The following is a 14,397-nucleotide window of genomic DNA, read 5'->3' on the forward strand; positions in this document are numbered from 1 at the left end:
GTTTTTGTATGAAATTGATGATGAATAATGTTGTGGTTGTTAGATTGATGATGAATTCATGTTTCAATGTTGTTGTTGTTGTTAGATGTGTTGTTGTTGGATTGATGCATTGGGTATCATGAATTGGTGAATTGATAATGAAATTTGTTGTTGTTGTTGTTGAAAGTTGAGAAATTGTTGGTGGAATGGTGAATTTTGTCAAATTGATGATTTAATCTCAAAACTTATGCATGTCTAAGTGTTTTGAAGTGTTTTTGATCTATAAACATCTTTGGGATTAAGTTTTGGGGTTTGGGAGGATCAAAATGGGGATTTTGGGGTGAAAAGGGGTGGAACCCGTAACTGGTTTTTGAACTTCTGGTGTAGGACGCTTAAGCGTGCAGAGGACGCTTAAGCGAGCTACCCAGCGTGCAGGAAGCGTGCTCCAAGCGAGCAACTCCCAGAAGCTACTGGAAGTTGGACGCTTAAGCGTGCAGAGGACGCTTAAGCGTGCAGCACCCAGTTTAGCCATTTTTATTTCTTCGCTTTGTGCACTTGGGGACCAATCCGGGTTTTCTAAAATGTTTCTTTTGACTTGTTTAACCTCTGTTTGTACTCTTAATCCTACTGAAACTTCATTTGAATCAAATTGGACTTGAATTTGTGAATTTCACTTAACTTTTGAAAAATGGTCTAAAACGTCAATTTCCGGAAACTCGTTTTTCTCATGGAATTGAAGTAGGATTGAAGTTGTATATGGTTTATATGATTTCTAAAAATGGTTGTGATTGGTTTCATCAAGTCCTAACTTGTTTTGTTTTGAAAATGAGAAATTCCTTGAAAAATGATAAAGAGAGACGAACTTTGAGTTTTTCATGATTTCGTCACATTTGGCCGGTGAAACGCCAAAGTATCCTCTACTGCACTCTACTTGGTTTGGTTCAATAATTTCAATTATTTTGAAAATGAGATACCGATCGACGAACTTTGTTGAAAACGGTTCCTTTGAACCAATTACCTTGTAAATCTTTTGTGAAGGACTTTATATGATTAATTGAGGATATGTGAATGGTTGTTGGAGGTTGAATATGATGTTTATCATAAATGTTGTATTATTCCACTTTGTTTGGTTTATGAGAAGTATGTAGAATTGTTGTGAGATATTGTGTAGTTGATGATGATTTATGTGATGATGACTCATATGTGAATTGTGATTTGTTGAATGTGTGTGGACATGAATACTTGATAATGCAAATGTTGTTGAGCTAGTCAATGTAATTGGAGGTGTACGTTTACATTGTCGTTGGTAGTTATATGTTGAAGTTGTGCATTATCGGGTCATTGTTGTATGTCCATGCATCATATCATATGAAGTTAGTTGTGAAATGTAAAAGGAGGTGTACTTTTATATAGTAAGAGGAGGTGTACTCTTACTTAGATTTGCGGTTGGCATCTAATGTTGTTGTATAGTACCACATGCATGTATGTGTCGAGTATAGGCGCATTGCATATTGAAATGAAATCTTGATGTAATATGTGAATGTTGTTTGTTGGTGATAAGTGGATGCTTGCTTGTAATATTTGGATTGGTTGAATGAATGTATATTTGGAAGTTAATTGTTCATGCAACTATTTGAGAATTAATTTGACTTCTTTGTATCCAATTATTATTTATTGATTATGATTAATGTAAACCTAACCTCCAGTGGTTTTTGCCGCCTACCTGTCTGTATGGATGGGTAGACGCCGTGCAGGATTAGTTGCTTTTGGTGAGTTGATGCTTGGATAGCGGGAGTTGTCTCGTTGTCGGTTGTCGAGTCTAGATTTTAGGCTCTGATTAGGGTGTAGTGTCTTTTGTTTCTGTTGGATTATGTTATGTTGTTGAGATTTGTCCATTGTCGGACTTGGAGGATTATTTTTGTATGTTGATGTAGTGTTGACCATGACATGTATATGTTGGAGTTATATGATTTGTATCCGCTGCGACTGTTGAGATATTTTATTACATGCATGTTGTTTTGGATTTTGTTTAGACGTATCGTCTATTTCTTGAATATTTGTCATATTCGCGTGTTTTATCGCTTTAATAGAAATATGGCGTTACATACACTACCTTAACACTCGTAAGATTGCAAAAAGGGCCAAAACTAGGCTTACCACCCATGCCTATGGCAACATTTGGACTGTGAAATTCCTGTAAAAAATAACCCAACAACCCTTAATCTTGTGTTCTAGCACTTTCCAATCAATTTATCATAGTCCCAATTTCTCATGTACATAATTATATTAGCTCATGCATTGAAAAACAAGTATGAGATTCAACTCCTATGATTCAAAACAACTCTCTAACTAGAGTTTGTAACATAAGTTTAGATGGTGAATACTATGTTTCTATCACATGCATTTTCCTCCTCATAATGCAATTGTACACATACTAACCTCTATCAAGGTTAAATTTAATCTAAGAATTCCCAAGAAATCCTTTTTTTATCCATTCACATACTAACTATCGCAAATTAACAATTTCCTACGTAACCATTCAAATTTAAACTTAATTTAGGAAACCCAGCTCAATTGAGTGATTCTTACCTTGGTGCAAAAACCTCAAAATCTTTAAGTTTGTGTTTGAAGTTTCTTGTATTTCTCTAATCCTTCAATCTCAGGTCCTACTTGATTCCTTATGTCAGTCTTAAATAGATGCTCCTACCAACCCATTAGTTACTAAAAATCACACATGCATCCACTCATATTAGGAAATCCTTTATTATAAAAGCTAGACTTGGTTGGCTACCATGTTTGCCCTAATTCACCCTGCTTTGCCCTAATCCCTAGCATTTTTCCCTCCTAAACATGTATTAATTGCTAATCTAATCTCACCCGTTCAAACTCTATTTTCACACTTGATCACACCCGTTGATTCAAACTCTACAAATGTTCTCTTATATAACTTAGTTAATGCAATTGAAGACATATTAAATGCTAATCAAGTCGGTCAATGACCCCCTAGACTAATTGCTAATCTAATCTCACCCGTTCAAACTCTAATTTCACACTTGATCACACACGTTGATTCAAACTCTGAAAATGTTTTCTCATATAACTTAGTTAATGCAATTGAAGACGTATTAAATGCTAATCAAGTCGGTCAACAACCCCCTGCACTAATTGCTAATCTAATCTCACCAATTCAAACTCTATTGTCACACTTGATCACACCCTTTGATTCAAACTCTGAAAATGTTCTCTCATATAACTTAGTTAATGCAATTGAAGATGTAATAAATGCTAATCAAATCGGTCAACAACCCCCTGCACTAATTTCTAATCTAACCTCACCCGTTCAAACTCTATTTTCACACTTGATCACACCCATTGATTCAAACTCTCAACCGTAGATATCATATAGAAGCAAACATGTTTGCCCTAATTCACCCTAATTTACCCTAATCCCTAGCATTTTTCCCTCCTAAACATATATTTATTGCTAATCTAATCTCACCCGTTGATTCAAACTCTATTTTCACACTTGATCACACCCGTTGATTCAAACTCTATTTTCAAACTCCTCATTTTCTCTCATATAACTTAGTTAATGCTAATTGAAAACGAATAACACACTTTTAATCTAATTGAAGACGTAGTTAATGCTAATCAAGTCAGTCAACAACCCCCTATGTCTCAGCCGTAGATCCCATAACAACCCCCTACGGGTCAAGCTAGCATTTAGCCCTAAACACTCCAAGTTTTCCCTCCCTTGCTATCATTTAATGCGATCATGAATGAGAATAAATACAAATAATGACAAACATGAATGATAATAAATACAAATAACTACAACAATAATTACAAGAATGTTGACTTCTATCACTCCCAACTAACCATCAAACACCCAAGCATTTATCATGACCTTTGATATACATTTATGCAATGAATATGAGATTCAAACTACCCAATCATCATCCTCTATGTACACATAACTATGATTCAAACTCTCCATTCCACTCTATATATACACGTGCGTTGACACCCTCCTTTGTTTGCAGTTTACATACAGCTATAACGAATTTTATCAAACCTCTAATGGCTGAACATGATGTTGAAATCATGTTGGTGTTGCATTCCATGAAATGTTAGTAATCTATTTATGTTCGATGCTTATTCTGCGTGTTCATTTGGACTTTAAAATAACATTTTTTTTCTTTATGTTTTTACAGCTCCATTGGATCCAATTACGATCAAAATTGTCCGTGTGAAGGTTGAGTCCGTCAAACAAAATTGAGATTGGTTGCGTGTAATTTGCATTTGTGCAATTTTGGTCCTATTGGTATTTTGCATTTGTTCAAATTGCAAATTTATTCAATGTTGCTGGATTGTTTTTATTTTGGTTGCAAGTACTTTTAGTTATCATCTAATGCCTTTATGTTGATGGTTTTGTAATCCAAACTAAGTATTTTATCAATCCTCATGATTTCATTTGTGTTATAATCGATTTACAATTGTTGCTACAGATCCAATTTTCATTGTTATAAGCTGCAACTTAATAGCAAATACCATATTATAAGTTAGTTTGGTAAGGGATGATGTTAAAAAGAAAAGGCATTCCTTTAGATTTCATCAAATACACTAATGAATTTTGACTTAGTGTGATATAAAGCCAACCAATCTCACTTTTCATCTGTATCGTATAATTATAAGGGTTGGAACTTGATACAATACTTTTAAGGATTAGAACTTTATACAGTTACAGATGCATAGTGTGGAAACAAACATATATAAACAAATGGATATTTGATTGATCTATTAATCACCAACTAATATGAGAAGCATATAAGATACATAATTAGAACAAAGTTCTTCCGACACTTATCAATGGATAAAAAGCAATTTGCAAGATAATTTCTAACTTGTTCAGTACTACTATGCGAGTAGCAAATGCTGTCACACTAATGAAAGAGTGCAAAGTATATTTAAATTGACAGTTTATTACGATATTAATTCTTATTGACCAAATTCTTATTGTCTAAGGTGACTCTTACGTTTACTTATGAGATGCAGAATGAGTATTAATGTAATTAATAAACGTGGTGGAATTGACAGCGTCACAATTAATAGGAGACAATCAGAATTATTAGCATTAAGATCAAAATGTTAGACTTCTAAGTGGTGCATCTGATATGTATATAGAAGAAAGAAGAGTGTTCTCCCCTATCAAATGTCGTTTACCATGAAATATTTCGTAACGTATGACGATGAATGTAAAACGTTAACAATAACTAGACTATGACCTTATCGATTTGCTATCATTATTTTAAATTAGGGCTAACTTAAACTTTATCATGCTACTTTTATTGGTTATTATACATTCATTATGCTATAACTTATTCGTTTATATTTCATTTGGTATTACCCGTGCGATAGCACGGGTCAACAGTCTAGCATTGGAAATTTGAAAAAAGGTCTATGGTTTTGTTGGAGAGGTAAAATAAGAGGATAATTGAGCTTACATTGGCTTCATACACTTCTATGGGGATAAATAATAAGGGTTGTCACATGAAATGTTCATTCATGATGAAAAGAGAGATTTTTGTAAAGATGCAAGTGGTGGTGATGATTTTTGTCTGCATGGAAAAAAGGGAAAGAAGAGTAATTTTTCTTGTATAATTTTTGTCTGCATGGAAGTTTAGATTGTGTCAAAAATGGAGAATATTGGACTTGTTGGTGAGGAAGAAAGAAAATTTTGAGAATAAAGGGGATGAGTAGAATTCATTTTGTGATTTTTCCATCTTTGTCCAATTAACTATATATAATTCCCATATGTATTTACCATATCGTCCTTCTTCTCTTAAAGTTATTTTTCTTGGTTTAACCTAGATAATTCTAATTTTTCATTGGTTTAACATAGATAATTCTAATTAATTTCTTTTCAACTAATAATTAGAATTGAATTGTTACATTCTACCCCCTTAGAGAATTTTGTCATCGAAATTCATATCATGTTTTTCATTTTTATTGTCACCCCTCATTTTTAGTTAATCTCTCTCGTAACACATTCCCCATTTCCCCAAAAATCTTCATTACCCCATTTCTCATCCCTCCGTTCTACTTTTCTTTTTCATTTTTCTCACTACCATTCCTCCAATTCTCATCACATGTTCTACATTTATTGTGAATTCAAGCATAACTGAAAATTTGAAATACTCATTCATGGAGAGTTTACTTTAGTGTTATTTGAGATTCGATAAAAAGTGCTTTGATGGTTATTGCAAAAGGTATTTCTATGAATGAAGTTGACTTTTCATAGTTGAGAGCAAATAATTTACCTTGAGGTAAGTTTTCTAAGTTATAATTTTCTATATGGGAGAAACAAAATAATTTTGGAAAAGTGAATCTCATTTTCCTTCAAAACTGAGATTTCATTATTTTGTTTACTTTTGAATAATAAAGATAATATTTTGATGCTTATGTAATTTAGTGAGAATTAGTGTACTATAACAATATTTTTGCTGTCATACCATGAATGATTTTTTGTATTATAACAATGTTATGCAAATGTTTCACAGTCTGAATTGATTTTAGTAATGTAAATTATTTTTAAGCTATGATGTTTTGATGTTCTATTAGGAATTCTATGTTTCCGTTCGTTGCAACAAAGAGATAATGCAACCTATGAGTTATATACTCATAGTATTTTAGATATTTTTTGTTTATTTCAATGAAAAGAGAATGCAACCTATGGACGAAATTGTTTGTAGTATTATGAAGCGGATACCGTTTGAAGAAACAAGGAGATAATGCAACCTATGTGTTACATGCTCATAGTAAAAATGAGATGTATTTTGTTTTCTGCAACGAAGAAATAATGAAGTCTAATATGTTCTACGTACACATGGTGAAATGTAGTATTGGTGATACGAGATCTCAACTCATGAAATGTGTAATAATTGGTTTCATAATAATTTGAAGTTTGCAAAATAGATTTAAGATAAAATCTATACTTAGTTCATGACGTTGTTTTTATTTCATTTAATCCACTTCTATTATTTATTTTTGTGTTTGAGGAATTTTTGTTTCTCCTTCCCGTCCACTTGGTATCTTATGTGCTCGCTAAGTCTTTGTGACTCACCCTTTTTCTTTCATTTTTTTTCATTATGTTCACAAGTTGAGGGGTAGGCCTCTTCTGATAATTCTATATCCCCCAAAATGTTTTCTTATTTTGGTAGGCTGATTTCTTTAGTGGTGACCATTATTCTGTAACTTCAATATGATGCATTTATTTTAGTAAAGACATGCTCGTTATTTTGGGCTCTATATAGTATGATATGTTTTGATGTGCTACTTGTGTAGCCACTATCCTTTTGAATACATGAAAACATTGGCATATGAATAATGTAGCTATTGTTGGATAATATAGCTATTGTTGGATAATCTTTGTCATGAAAACATTGGCATATGAATAATGTAGCTATTGTTGTAAATATAATACAAGGATGTGGTTAATATTTTGAAATTATAGGAAAAACAAGGGAAGCTCTGCCGAATTTCCAGTAGATCATGGATTTGTAAAAGTATGTGTATTTGATGTTAGGCTTGCTAAACTTATTTATTTGTTTGGTGGATATTAGTTTGTGTGCTGGTCATAGCTGTAGAGAGGGTCATGAGAAAGATTTATTTGTGTTTTACTATATTTTGCTTTATTTTGAATAAATAGACAATATGAGATATATATGGTGCAATAATGCAAAAAGATGCTAGAATAATCCAAAGGACTAATGTTTGTTGACCGAGCCAAGACCTAATTCAATCAAGACAATTTTAAACGAGTAAGAAGTGGGAACCATCATCTAATGATGGGAGAAGGCAAATATGCTATCAAAACATAAGTTGTTACGACTAGCTGTAATGGGGGCTACTGCCGTAACAACTACATAAGCTCATGCTTGTTGGATTTTTGTTTGAACACCTGAATGATTTGATGTAATTGCTATTTAATATGATGCTTATGATGTAATACATGAATGTTGTAGTACTTAGCCTATAAATAGGCATATGTTCTCTTTGGTTTGACATCACTTACCACCAAATACACCTTGTACTTTCATTGTTATTTCAAGACAGTTTTCATTTCTTTACTGTTTGCATTACTTTTATTTTAGTTAGTTAAGACCGTCTTTATGATAGGTGAGTAGTCTTTATAAGCCTTCGGGTCATGGAAAGTAGTCTTATGACAAACTTTTCATATTATCCCTATTTTCTTCTTTTACTTAGGAAAGGTTTCCACCTTATTTAACCTTATTGCTTTTCAAATAGAATTATGGTGTGGTTGTTAGAACTTGGCTGATCAAGTTAGATTAATTTAAGAATAACAAGAGTTGAAGTTGATAATGAAAAGATTTCAAGATATTAGACGCCGTAATTCACTAAAATATCAGGCAACCTTCTAATGAATGAAAGCAAAGATAGGTTGCTGGAATTATAAGGTTAAACAAAATGTTTGAATCATGAGAATAGCCTAATACTTTTTGGGATGTAAAAATGGATATTCAGACTTAATGGTCCATATCAATGAGGTTAGCCATGAGAATATGTATTATTGTTGGTGAGATAATTCTTTATTACTAGATATAGAGTAAAGTAAACAACTAGAAATATCTCATCCTTATATTAGAAGTTAAATTTAATTAGTTAGAACTTTCCATTTGAGTTAGTTATCTAGTTAACTTGTGAGTCAAGTAACAACTAACTAGTTAGCTTGTTGGTTAAGTAACTCTAGGTTTGTTATAGAGTTTGTTACATGGCTTTGTGTATAAATACTCTATGATCAGTTGTAAATAACAACATGAGATTCATTACTCTCAAGTTAAGAGTTTTGTTTCAATTTTCTATTTCTCTCAATTTCCTCTAAAACCGTGAAAACTCACATACAAGTTTCTGCACTTTCTTCTAAATTGTTATATCACCTTAGACATGTATTTGCGAGGTAAATGAAATGAATGGTATTTGAATTGTTCGTTATAACTATGAACTTCAATGATTCTGATATACTTTCTATCATTGCATATTTTTAAAACAAAATCAAATCATGTTCGAAAATCATTTTATTATCATCTTGCCTTAATATTAAAATCCAGAAATATTTTCTTCATTTGCATACTTAGCAGAGAAAAGGGCAATCATGAGATTCACAAGTCTTCGTGAGATCAATATTTTATTATGATGATAAAAGCGTGCACTTGTGGTGATATCAGCTATAACATGGTTGGCCAAAAAAATTGTCTTCTTTAGTTATGAGTTATGTACACTTAACTACACCAATCAACTCTCATTTTTCTTACCACACCCTCATTCATTCTTTGGTGATTTTTTTTATTGGAGTTATACTTGACAACTTTCTATTTTCATTTTGATTTTTCTTTTAAGTTTTGTGCTATCAAGCTAAATTTTTGAGAGATCAATATTAGACACATCTGTAATTACTTTTTTTTTAATTATACTCCAAATTAATATTATGTGCACAACCTTCAAGTTAATATCTTTCACTTTATATTTATGTCGATGGTGAATATGTAAACCAATACTTAAGTAAGAGATAAGCCTCAAGGCTCAAAGAGCGTTTAAAGAGATATTTATAGATCATCCACGAAAAAGATTCTCACATCAGTGATGAGATTAAAAGTCAGGACCTTGCATGCGAGTCAACTCCTTACCAACATAGTCAACCTTCATTGGCTTAAGAAGATTAATTTGATAATTCGATTTCTTTTGTTATTATTATATATATATATATTTTTAGGGTTAAATGAGTTTTCCGTCGCTATAAATATAGCGAATTTTGATTTTAGTCCCTAAAAAATTAAACTGGATGTTTTCATCCTTACAACAATAATTATTTTGTTTTTGGTCCTTATACAACCACTTTATGTTCATATGAATGCCAAGATTATAACTCTATTATGTTCAAATTGTATCCATGTTATATCCGTTTATTATGTTCAACTTTTATATATTCATATTATGTTCAAAAACATGTCATAATTATATCCATTAGGGACCAAAAACAAAACAATTTTTTTTTAGGATGAAAACATCTCATTTTATATTTTAGGGATTAAAATTAAAATTGATATATTTATAGGGACGAAAAACTTATTTAACCCTATTTTTTAATGTGTGATATAAACATGTGTGACAATTAATTAATTTTTTTTTTTAGGAATGTGTGACAATTAATGTATGGTTGAGGAGGGAGGGAGTATACTTTGTCACTAACCATATATTATATAAAATGATAGGAAAATGCTAACAAATGATCGTAGGATATTGTTTAAGGAATCAAACGAAGTAAATTTTGAATGTGTAATGATGTAGTTATTAGTATGAACCATATTTGACTTATACTTTAAAGACCAAGTTTCCTTTTATACATTCCTTAAACATTATTCTTGAAACACTTGATTGCAAAACCCATAATTATAATACCCTTAACCTTAACCCTCAATTTGGACCTATTGATCTCATTAAAAACAGTATATAAGAGTGAATTTTCTCATTCGAATTCAGCCACAAACCCTAGATACAAAACTGTTCACAAATCACAACACATATTTATAGTACAAATTTCCAGATTCTATAAAAAAAGAAAGAATAAATTTCCTGAATGACTGCATTAATTATGGTCAAACATAGTCATAAATTTAACAGTGAGGGATTTATGCAAACTTACAAGAACTGTAGTTTCATCCTCATGGAAGTAAAATCATAATTAAAATAGTACACAATTAATTGAAGTTGATAAGTTCTACATCATAAATAATGAACAAGAAACACAAGAAAAAACACAAAAAACAGATCAACAAAGAAACTCATTTATATAGACAGTTTAACTAATACATATGCTATATTACATAGACACCTCGGATTGAAAGTGGATTCGGTGTCTGGTACATTAGCGAGTATCCAACACAGCTACATGTGGTTACATTCAATTATTTAGCTTTTTTCAAATTATTGTGTCAATGCTTCATAGTATGGTGATGCTGGATAAGGATTCATCATCACCATAATTTTTTTTTTCCAATTTGTCACATTGAACTTCCACCATCATGTTCAATTTCTGACCCTACTTCATCTTCTTCTTGCAAGCAATCAATACCAAAAGCACCATGACCATAACCAAAGGCTTTAATATGGTCTTTAAGAGACCTTTTATGTTTAAAATCTGAGCCACACAAACAATACCATATTTTGCCACAATTCTTCTCATGTGTTCTCCAATCACCTTTCACTGCAAATGATTTGCCACATTTTCTACACATATAAGGTTTTATACCATGCTTTCTCTTATAATGTGTTTGAAGAGTTCTAAAATCTTTGAGAGGCTTTGCTCTAGGATGGTCAATGTTATGCTTGCAACCTGGTGCACAACAATAGCATGGTAGCCTTAGCATTGCTGTTGGTTGTGATCCTTTTAGAGAATCTGGCCCCTTTCTGTATTGAGATCCATGTCCCCACATATGCATCTGAAAATCCATAAAGATGCACCCATCAATTAACTACTAAATTATTTCAAAAAAATAAATTAATTAAATTAATGCAAAAAAAAATTAGTGAAAAAATAAAACCCCTCCTTAGTTTTCTTGTTACAAAATTAAATCATGAAACTAGTAGTGTTTGAACCATAATCTTTTTAGTTATTATTAATTAAAATTACATTAATAATAATTTACTCTCAAGTCGACTCTATGGCACCCATAATGGCATAATCATTCATAAAAAGAGAAATAAATAAAATATATAAACCATGGGAGACTTAAACCTATAAAAGAAATAACAAATTTTTTTATTTTTTGAAGAGGAAAGAAATAAAATAACTGACTTAAATATTTTTTGACAATGACAACCTAACTTAAATATTCCTTCAAAAAAAAAAACCTAACTTAAATATAAAGTCATGTCTTCCATATTTATTTTTCAGATTATACTTCTATAATTTAGACATAACCATGGGAGCTTAGAATTATCCTCAATAGTATTGTGTCCATCTCTGCAGAGAGAGAATCACTAAAACTAGTGATACAAAAATGAGATTTCTCTCTAATTTTCTTGTCACAAAATCAAACCGTGAATTAGTGATGAGTTTTTCCTTCACCAAACTTACTTACAATAAGTTCATCATTTGCAACTAACGTACAAATTTGGAAATTATGCAAAAACAAAAGCTTTGCAGAAAGAGAAATTATGATGATTGTATATTTGGGTTTTACTCAACATATACATAAGATGCACATAAAAATTCAAGGAATGGTGGTTTCAAACTTCCCTAAAAAAAGAAAGTAACAAAAGAACATTACCAAAAAAAAAGAACACTACCTTCTCCTAAAAAAATAAAAAATAAAAACCAAAAAACAGTAACTAAAGAAACTATCTAATGATAACCATAAAATTGAAGACAGACACAATAGAAAACCAAGTATTAGTATTTTTGGCCCCTCCTTCATATTCATGTGCTAATTTGGAAAGTTTTGTGTGAATAATAAAAAAGTAGGACAGAAAATTTGAATTGTAGTTAACATTGTTTAATTTCCATCCAAGGTTTTAATTATATTTCTAATTCTTCTTCTTCTTAAAAAAAAATTATATTTCTAATTTCCATGATAAAGACAAGTTAGCAATAACAAAAAATTAGAACAATTTCTACAAAAGGGTTCATTTTGTTCAAATATAAAACAATTTCTTTATTTCTCAGACATCAATTAAAGGTTCCATATATGATCTTATCACAGACATATTTATCAGTAATCTATATGTTTTCTAGTACTATATATGCAGTGCTCTGAAAAAGTTGAAGTGGAGTTCAGTTTTCTGAAGAGAAACATCTGAATAGTGAGAGAAACATTGTTTTCATTGATTTGCAGTACTGGTGCAGCACAGTGTTCTAGGTGACATAAAAGTAGAATAATTAGAGAGACTTGTTGAAAGAATAGTTTCTTGTTTTTATAGAAAACACAACATAATTAAAGTGTACTGCTGAGTCTGAGCAGATCAAATAGTACTCAAGTTCAGATATTTGAAACTAACAAAAAGGAAAAAAAAAACATGCAAAAGGGATATAGACAAAAAAACCATTATGATTCTTGATACACATATTAATGCAATTTTTCATTTTCTTTTCTAAATTTAGGGGAAAAATTATATAGAGAACAAGAAAAAACAGAAGTAAAAACATGGTTTTAGATGCAGTTAGGAAAATATGGCAATAAGGTTGTGATGCCATTGCCAACACCTCAAAAGCATAGTTTTCAAGATCTAAATACCTGAAGATTGTTGTATCTGTTGAAAGTTTTAGAGCACACAGGACAAGAGAATTGCGTAGGACCAATGAGAATTTGAGAAGGTGTTGGAATCCAATACTGACCCTTGTTGTTCAATTTATCCAAAGGTTGTTGCTCAGAAATCATATTAACTTCTTCTTTTTCAGCCATTTCTATGCAATTTGATGAGACCATCCTTGATCCAAGATCAGAAGAAGAATTACTAGGAAGCCCTATTTGTAGTGCAACAGTAACACTTTCATCATCAACATCATCATCATCATCATGATTATATCCATGCCTTTCCATTCTCTTGTCTTCTAATTCATCTTCTATTGTTTGAGTATTAAAAATGTTTGAGGGTTCATTTTGTTGTTGATGATTTATGAGGCTTAGTTTGTTAATGAGAGGAAGAGCTTCTCTAAGAGGAGGAGAAGGAGGATTCATGGTGGAGGATGAGGAGGAGGGTTGATGATTAAACATGTTGGTTTGATGAGAAGAAGAAGAGTGGTGATGATGAGGGTTGAGGAGCATGAAGTTGAACCATTCATCAAAAAGATTTGATTGAGGATCTGTCATAGTGTGAATGTTAGTTTGATATTGTAAAGGCTATATTATTGGTGATGATTTATATATAAGTTTCATTCTTTGACAATATATAAATATATATTATTGTGTGCATGTTGATGTGTGAGTGTGTGTGAGAGAGAGTGAAGGGGGATATTAATTATGTGGGAGAATGGAGAGCCATAGGTTGTTTTAAGTAAGTTTGAAGGTGAAAAGAATAAAGGAAATAAAGTGTATGAAAAAGTCAAGAAATTACCCTCTGCAAGGCAATAAGAGAAATTAAAAGTGAAAGGGAAAGGCAAAGGTTAGAGTCAGATTAGACTTGCAGGCAGGTTGTCTATCATCAGGAGATAGATTTTTATTGGAGTATCACACACACTCTCTCTTGTGCATCCCATCAAACAAGAGAAAGGGTCGTGCTAACGTCTATCTTAAGAGCATATGTTAAGAATACTTTAAATAAAAAATATTTAATGAGAAAAATTAATTATCAATGTTTTGAGGAATAAATTTAGACTATTTTCAATACACAATTTTCACTTTT

The 14,397-nt window shown here is 31.4% G+C and overlaps 1 protein-coding gene across 1 annotated transcript; it reads right to left on the reverse strand.

Annotated features, from left to right (window-relative positions):
* Positions 1–10,825: 10,825 nt before the first annotated feature.
* On the reverse strand, positions 10,826–14,183 carry LOC146898156 (zinc finger protein WIP2-like). The gene is made up of 2 exons (XM_085735053.1): positions 13,290–14,183; positions 10,826–11,495 (listed from the first exon to the last, which is right to left on the reverse strand). Exons 1-2 carry the CDS (start codon positions 13,863–13,865, stop codon positions 11,058–11,060), a joined length of 1,014 nt encoding a protein of 337 aa, XP_085591179.1. The 5' UTR covers positions 13,866–14,183; the 3' UTR covers positions 10,826–11,057.
* Between the last annotated feature and the right edge of the window lie 214 nt (positions 14,184–14,397).

Source organism: Medicago sativa, chromosome 8 (assembly GCF_051527215.1).
Source record: "Medicago sativa cultivar Bolivia chromosome 8, Bolivia_mono, whole genome shotgun sequence".
NCBI lineage: Eukaryota > Viridiplantae > Streptophyta > Magnoliopsida > Fabales > Fabaceae > Medicago > Medicago sativa.